The 8,399-nt window shown below is 48.3% G+C and overlaps 1 protein-coding gene across 1 annotated transcript; it reads left to right on the plus strand.

Annotated features, from left to right (window-relative positions):
* The first annotated feature begins 4,576 nt into the window (after nt 1-4,576).
* Nucleotides 4,577-8,102, plus strand: LOC124234167 (patr class I histocompatibility antigen, B-2 alpha chain-like). Its single transcript, XM_046651412.1, has 7 exons — nt 4,577-5,281; nt 5,517-5,792; nt 6,375-6,650; nt 6,775-6,879; nt 7,301-7,333; nt 7,481-7,525; nt 7,687-8,102. Exons 1-7 carry the CDS (start codon nt 5,023-5,025, stop codon nt 7,689-7,691), a joined length of 999 nt encoding a protein of 332 aa, XP_046507368.1. The 5' UTR covers nt 4,577-5,022; the 3' UTR covers nt 7,692-8,102.
* Nucleotides 8,103-8,399: the final 297 nt, after the last annotated feature.

An 8,399-nucleotide genomic window follows, 5' to 3' on the forward strand; every position in this document is an offset into this window, starting at 1 on the left:
CCCAGCCCTTACTCACATCTTGACTTGATAAGAACTCCGTGTTGGAATATATTTCCTTGGAATTTGGAAGGCATTGCTAAAATGTCTTCTAGACTCCAGGCCTGTGTTTGTTGCCTCTTGAAGTTTTCAAGGTCTCTTCTTTTCTATCCTCTTTCTGAAATTATGTTATGATTGTCATGGTGTGGGTCTGTTTTCATCTACTGTAGTAAGAATTTGGTTAGGCCATTCAAAATGTAAACTTTATCTGTAAACTCTGAGAAATTTTGTTGAAATTTTTTATCATTTCCTACTCTATTCTTCTTGAAACTGATCTTATTAATGTGTTGGAACGCCTGATGGATAGACTGATATTCTCATAGGTCTTCTCCCCTGCTTGCCATGACTTTTCCATCTGAACTATTTAGTGGGAATATGACTTTATTCTTCCAGTTCATCTACTGAATTATTCATTTCTATGGTCACATTTTTTATTTCATGTGCTTTTTCTTGTTCTATGATTGTAAATAATCGTATATAGCTCTGTTCCTGTTATATGTGCATATATCTCTTACATCTTCTACATATTATTGATGATAGTGGCAGGGGACCTGTTAGGTCTCCTGGTTATTTGCTTTCAGGATATCGTGAACTTTTTTCCTCATAGCTCTTAGCTCAGGAGTGATTTCATTCATTTGTGTCATTTCTGCTAAATGTCCACCTTCTCAAAACAATGCAAGCTCCATATCACCAGGGTCTTGTTTTGCTCTTCACTGTATCTCCAGAGTCTAGAAGATTTTGATCCACTGGACACCTCAAAACATATGCTGGATGATGGACTTTACTGTGGTTTGGACAGTTAATTCACACTGCTCCTTGAGGTCCTCCTGAGCTCTGAGTCTAGTGGCCTCCTGTCATAAAACGTTCTGGAACATTGAAACAGTTTATTTGCATGGGGTGCAGAGTCATCCTGCCACCAACATCGGACAGAGAATCAATGAAAGACAAGTCAACAAAGCTCTGAGAGAAAACTCCCTGGGTTCAACCCTGGCTTCTAAACCTCTCTGAGTCTCCGTTTCCCTGTCTGTACAAAAGGATCACATGTTGGTGCCTCACGTGTTTGCTTTGTGGATTATATCTGACCCTCAATGTAAATCATGGCATCATTGCTTGAGACATATGACGTGTTCCACTATTCATAGCTAACATCTTTATACAGATTAAAGCATTTAGATAAATTCCATTCTTTTGCTTATATAAACCACAATTTAAGAAACGTCCTTGAACACATATTTTTGAGAACACGTTTGATTATTCCTTAGCATAAATTCTTAAAGAGAAGTTTCTGCATCAAAACTTAAGTCAATTTAAATTGTTGAGATATTTTTCAAAAGTGCCTTTAGACATTTTGTACCAGTTTTCAACCCCATCACTCTTTACGACAGTGTACTTTCCATGCCCTCTGGTAAATACTCTCATCACTTGCTTGCATCTTTGCCAAGCTGATAGATTTTAATTTTTATTCCCATTTCTTATTCCACATTCTCACTTTGTTTACATTTATTTATTACTATTATATTTGTTTCACATTTGCATTGCTTTTTTTCCATTTTGTTTTCAATATTCTTTAATTATTATTTATTGGGAGGGCTTATCTTAAAATATTGAATTTAGAAATAAGGGAAAGTAGCCCCAACATCGGGAACTGGTCTGACACTTACCACTAGGTCTCAGTGTTGTCAGAAGCTGGCCTGGTGCTCACCACCTGACGTGTTATTCTCCTGTTGGACATAAGTCATCTCACAGAACATCAACATCAGACAATGTCACGCTGAGAATATGACAAAGTGAGACAAAACGAGACCACTAAGCACTTTGCCTCAGCACAGAAAAAAAACAAGATACTGTGCAACTCACAAAATACCAAACATCTCCTGCTGGTGGCTCATATGAGCGACTGCTGCTTCTTTCCTTATCCTTGCTCGAGTTGGCCCTGTCTACAGATAAGATTTATTGAGATGCCCAATCATAGAATTGCCCCCACTTCCTGACAACATGCAATCTAGAATGAGCCCCTGCTTCCATAGATCCTCCCCAAATCACCCGACCAAAGCCCAAATCCTATGAATGTTCTAACACCTTCACACTAAGATGCACTGTGGTCCCCAATGGAGTGTGTTCTCCCACAAGGTAACAAGTAATACATCCAACTTCTTGGCCCACAGATGTGCTCCTGGTGGCCTTTGGCTGAAGAACATTGAGGCATGTTACTACCCTTCTGTCTGTCAAAATTCTTTATGTGTCTTTGAGCTTGTGTGATATACACAAGGATTAGCTCTAGTGACAGGCATTTTTGAATGCTTATGACCTTAAGGTGATAAATCATGTATTGGTTAATGTTTGTACACTCTAGTTGTTAAAATACACATTAATTCAACTTCTTGGGCATGCTATATTTTAAGGATATGTCTAAGACCCGCATGGACAAATACATGACCCCCACATGAAGATAATTTTAATATACATCAACCTATGAGTCACACGGTATCTTTCCTGGGGGAGGAGACTGAAAACTAAGAACATTCTAGATATGCACTGTCCAATATGGTAGCTACTAGCCACATATGGTTATTTAAAGTAAATAAAATTAAAAATTCAACCACTCAGCACAGTAGCCACATTTCAAGTGCTCAATAGCTACACGTAGCTACTGGCTTCCATATTGGACAATGCAGACATAGAACAATTCCTTCATCACAGGGAGTTCTATTGGACATATTGCTCATCATACTTCGTGGGCCTCAAATCAGATGAATCAGACCCCTGTAAAATGAAAGAGCCAATATTATTTCTCTCAGATTTCTGTCTGAGATAAGAATACATATTCAGCTGGTGTATAACAAAACCAAGATAGGTCATCAGTGGGTCTGGTGCCTTCAGGAACAAACTGGTCCCAGTTCCAAAGGGAAACACCTGTCCCTCCACCTCCCATCCCAGACTGAGGACACTCTCTGGCATCAAATTTCCAGCAAGTGAGTTCTCTTCTAGAGGAGACCAGGGGGCAACACTCGAAGTTTTGGGAGGCAGAGAGTCCAAATTCAGAGAGTGGTATTCTGGGAAATCAAGGAGGCAAAGGTAGGGACCAGTTAGGACACTCTCCCTGGTTCATTCAGAATACCAGTTCTCAAAGCAAGGTCTGTGGAACCCTTGAAGTCACTGAGATCCTTTCACCGAGCCATGCGGTAAAACTCTTTTCATAACATTACTAGACATCATTCGCCTTCTCACTATGTTGACATTTGCACTGAGGTAAAAATTAGTAAGAACGGAGGCCATGGTACCAAACTGCAGTGGTAGTTATCTCCACCACCACTTACTTGCAGAAAATGCTTACTTTCTCAAAATGAACATGAGCTTCTCCCTTCAAGAAAATCCACTGACAGGTAACAACTGACACTACTTATTGCCTTGATAAAAGGAAGCTCTCAAGAAAAAATGAGAATTTTGGAAAACTTGTGTCCACCACGTAAGCTTGACAGCTTCCCCGTCCTGACAGACTTTCCTGTTGAGATCCGTGGTCACATTAATAAATGTGATGTTTTGATAGTTTGTAGTTAAATGCATCAACACAGGAAGATCCACATAACTTAGTGAAACAGTGCATTATTTTTAAAAATCATACATTAATATAAGAGCCATTCAATATGTAAAATAGGCCTGTGGATTTTAATATAACAGAATAGGAAATATTCAGTGATACTGTTTCCAGTTCCACTTTGCAAATAACCTTTGAGAAACTGCCACGTGTTTAGTTTTATTTTAGTATCAAAGTTGAATATCCACAATTATCTGGAAAGGTTATTAAAAATACTACTCCTACATATTTGTCTGAAATACCGCTATTTTTTTTCATATACGTCAACCAAAATAACAGATGAAATGCAGAGCAAATATGAAAATCCAGCGGTCTTCTAATACCAGACCAGAAAGAGACTTGCAAAGACATAAAGTGTAAAAAGACCCACTCTTCTCACTACCTTATTTCGGGAAATTGTCATTTTTCAGAAAAACATTATTTCTTTTAACTTGCAGTCGGTTATAAATATTATTCTAAACACATTAATAAAAATATTTTAAAACTTTTGTTCCTAGTATGGTAAATACGGATAGATACAACCAACATAAAGTTACCCTCGGGGTCCTCGCTAATTTGTAAGACTATGGATATCCTGAAACCAAAGTGCTTGAGAATCGCTGACTCAAACCGCTCCCGGGCCAGGACTCAGGGAGACGGCCTGACAAAGAGCTCTCGGAGCAGGAGGAGAGGGGTCAGGGCAGAGTCCCAGGTCCACGGGCGTGGCTCTCAGGGTCTCAGGCCCGAGGGCGGAGTCTGGGGCGGGGAAGCTCAGCGTTGGGGAGTCCCGGTCTCCTGAGTTTCACTTCTCCCCTCACAACCTGTGTCAGCTCCTCCTGCCTGGAGACTCATGACGTGGCCCGAGTTCCCACTCCTATTGCGTGTGCGGTTTCTACAGAAGCCAATCAGCGTCTCCGCGGTTCCGGGGTATAAAGTCCGCCCTGACCAGCCGGGAATCAGATTCTCCCCAGATCGCGAAGACGCGGGTCATGATGCCCCCAACCTTCCTCCTGCTGCTGCTGTCGGGGGCCCTGACCCTGACCGAGACCTGGGCGGGTGAGTGCGGGGTCAGGAGGAAACGAGCTCTGCGGGGGGCGGAGCGAGGGGACCGCGCGGCGGGGTCGCAGGACCCCCGGGGAAGGCGCGTCTCCGCGGACTCAGCCGCAGGCCCGCCCAGCGCGCCCCTCCTCGGCCCCGCCGCGTCCTGACCCCACTCCTTCCCTCTCCAGTCTCCCGCCCTCTCCTCTCACCCACTGGGGTCTCCCGCGCTTCTCCGTCCGCCGCCCCTTTTCCGTCTCACGACCCCATAATCCCCTCCCCCCTCCCGGCCCCGTCACCCTCGGACCTGGGACCCGCGCCAGGAGGAGGGTCGGCCGGGTTTCAGCCCCTCCCCGCCCCCAGGCTCCCACTCCATGAGGTATTTCCACACCGCCGTGTCCCGGCCCGGCCGCGGGGAGCCCCGCTTCCTCACCGTCGGCTACGTGGACGACACGCAGTTCGTGCGGTTCGACAGCGACGCCGAGAATCCGAAGAAGGAGCCGCGGGCGCCGTGGATGAAGCAGGAGGGGCCGGAGTATTGGGAGCGGGAGACGCGGATCTCCAAGGACAACGCACAGACTTACCGAGTGAACCTGAACACCCTGCGCGGCTACTACAACCAGAGCGAGGCCGGTGAGCGACGTGGGCCCGGGTCCAGGTCGCGACCCCCCATCCCCACGGACGGGCCGGGGTCTCCCCGAGTCTCCAGGTCCGAGATTCACCCCGAGGCTGCGGGACCCGCCCGGACCCCCGACCCGGGAAGAGCCGGCGGGGACTTTTCCGCGGTTTCATTTTCAGTTTAGGTTTAATCTCTGCGGGGGGCGGGGGCGGGGCCGAGTGGGCAGGGCTGACCTCGGGGCGGGGTCAGGGTCTCACACCCTCCAGAGGATGTATGGCTGCGACGTGGGGCCGGACGGGGGCCTCCTCCGCGGGTACAGTCAGTACGCCTACGACGGCGCCGATTACCTCGCCCTGAACGAGGACCTGCGCTCCTGGACCGCGGCGGACGCGGCGGCTCAGATCACCCGGCGCAAGTGGGAGACGGCGGGTGTGGCGGAGCGCTTCAGGAACTACGTGGAGGGCACCTGCGTGGAGTGGCTCCTCAGATACCTGAAGAACGGGAAGGAGACGCTGCAGCGCGCGGGTACGAAGGGCCGGGCTGGCTTCCGACAATGAGGGAGGAAATGGGATCAGTGTCAGCATACCCTGCCTCAGAAAAGAAAGTAATCCACCCAGGTTTTCATGTTCTTACTAAAGACTCGCCCAGAGAGCCCGCCCTTCTCTAAAGGACAGTGAAGTAATCCAGTTTCTTCAGGAATAGGAGGGGAGACCATCCCTGAAATCGTCAGTCCTTGGTTCCCTTTGACCCTGGCAGCCGCCTTGTGAACCGTGACTTTCTCAAGACCTTGTTCTCGGCCTGAAAAGATCCTTGCGACTTTGACTCTAGTTTTTCTGAGTTATTCACGCTCCACCCATGTCAGGACCAGAAGTCTGTGTTCTCCTGTTTAGAGACCTGAAGGCTCGTACCCTGGGCTCTCACCGTGATTTTAGAACTTTCCAAGGAATCTGAGCTTATTCTGGATCCGCAAGTCCAGGCTGATGTCTGGGTTCTGTGCTTCCTCCTTCAAAACCAATTGTCCTGTCCGTTCTCAGGATGGTCACATGAGTGCTGCTTCAGCGGCCCATGGAGGGAACTGAAAGTGAATTTTCTGACCCTTCTCCTCAGACCCGCCAAAGACACATGTGACCCACCACCCCATCTCTGACCGTGAGGTCACCCTGAGGTGCTGGGCCCTGGGCTTCTACCCTGCGGAGATCACCCTGACCTGGCAGCGTGACGGGGAGGACCTGACCCAGGACACGGAGTTTGTGGCGACCAGGCCTGCAGGGGATCGAACCTTCCAGAAGTGGGCAGCTGTAGTGGTGCCTTCTGGAGAGGAGCAGAGATACACGTGCCATGTGCAGCACGAGGGGCTGCCTGAGCCCGTCACCCGGAGATGGGGTAAGGAGGGAGCCGTGGGCTCAGAGCCTCTTCTAAGGGAAATCAGGAGCCCTTCTGGAGACCTTCAGCAGGGTCAGGGCTGAGGCCTAAGGTCAGAGCCCCTCACCTTCCCTTCCCTTCCCAGAGCCGCCTCCTCAGTCCACCATCCTCATCGTGGGCATCATTGTTGGCCTGGTTCTCCTTGGAGCTGTGGTGGCTGGAGCTGTGATCTGGAGGAAGAAGCGCTCAGGTAGGGAAGGGGGTTTGGGATCTGAGTTTTCTTGTGCCCCTGGGGGGTTTCAAGAACCAAGCAGAACTTGCCCTGCCCTGTTAATGAGAGGTACCATCCACACTCATGCACTTGCCATTTTGGAGCGGATTGCTAACACTGTTTTGTAAAGTGCTTATGAAAATGAAAGAGATTTTTTCACCTTGATAATTCTGGTGCTGGGGACCTGATTCCCAGCAGTCGAAGGTCAGAGGGGAGGGTCCCTGCTGAGGACAGACCTCCAGGAGAGCAGTTGGTCCAGTCCTCACACATCTCTTTTCTCATGTTTCTCAATCCTGCCCTGGGTCTTCAGTCATGCTTCTAGAAACTTCCCTGTGGTCCAGGACTAGGGGGTTCCTCTAGGATCTCATGGCCCATCCTTCTTCCTGTTTTCTTCCCACAGGTGAAAAAAGAGGGATTTACGTGCAGGCTGCAAGTAAGTTTGAGTGGGGGATTGATCCCTGAGACCCTTGAAATAGTGTAGACAGGAGCCCTGGGAGGGGGGAGCTCACTCACCCTGTAGTTCCTCCTTTAGTCTCATCTCCTGTGGGCTCTGACCACTTCCTGTTTTGTTCTACCCCAGACAGTGACAGTGCCCAGGGATCTGATGCGTCTCTCCCACAGAAAGGTGAGACTTGGACGGCCTGGGTGGGGAGGGGCTTTGGGGCAGAGGGGACACAACTGGTTTTTGGGGATTCTTTGGCGTATTTTGAGCATGCAGAGGGCTGTTGAGAATGTCAACACTTATGTGACTGACGTGAATTTGTTCATGATTATTTTCTTTTACAGTGTGAGACAGTGGCCCTGTGGGAGACCAAGTGATGCAAGATTTGTTCACGCTCCTACTTTGCAACTTCAGATCCCCTGACTTCTCTTTCTGCATCTGAATGTGTCTGTGTTCCTATTAGCGTAATGAGAGGAGGTGGGGAAATTGACCCACCCCCTGCCTTCCACGACCCCCTCCCCACACTGACCTTTGTGCTTTCCCTGATGAAATTTCCTGTTCTAGCAGAGGTGGGGCTGGGCCATCTCCATCCCTGTCTTAACTTCCTGTTGCACTCACTAGTGATCATTTGCTTCCTTGCTGAAAATATGAATCCAGATATGAATTTTTTTCTAATACTTCTAAGGGATTGATGTGTTAATTAAAGAAGAAGATTCCTAAAGTTTGAGAGTGGAAATAAATGGAAGCACTGAGAACTTTCCAGAAGTCGTGTTTGCTGTGTGGAGTCTGGGTGTGGATGGGGCCTGTGCACGGTCGGTGTTCAGTACATCATGGGCTGTGATGTTGTCATTCCTTGGCTGGCGCATCTCTCTGCTCCTTTGTCCTGGTTCCATCTATAGAACCTTGTTCCATCAGTACCTGTGATCACAGGGATGAGGACATCTCCTGGGTGTTGTCGTGTCTTCAGGACCTTGGGCAGCGAGGGCTTTCTGTGGCCAGGTCAGCCAAGGCTCCGTCCAGGGTCTGGCCTTCAGCCCCTGCCTTTTGTGTGTTTAGA

This window comes from Equus quagga, unplaced genomic scaffold (genome assembly GCF_021613505.1).
Source record: "Equus quagga isolate Etosha38 unplaced genomic scaffold, UCLA_HA_Equagga_1.0 72278_RagTag, whole genome shotgun sequence".
NCBI lineage: Eukaryota > Metazoa > Chordata > Mammalia > Perissodactyla > Equidae > Equus > Equus quagga.

What these genes read in the sequence shown, in the direction of transcription:
- LOC124234167 (XM_046651412.1), top strand. Translation starts at nt 5,023, where the DNA reads ATGAGGTATTTCCACACCGCCGTGTCCCGGCCCGGCCGCGGGGAGCCC. An exon ending in CTACAACCAGAGCGAGGCCG is followed by an intron (nt 5,282 to 5,516) that starts GTGAGCGACGTG and finishes GGGCGGGGTCAG; the next exon opens with GGTCTCACACCCTCCAGAGG. An exon ending in CTGGAGGAAGAAGCGCTCAG is followed by an intron (nt 6,880 to 7,300) that starts GTAGGGAAGGGG and finishes TTCTTCCCACAG; the next exon opens with GTGAAAAAAGAGGGATTTAC.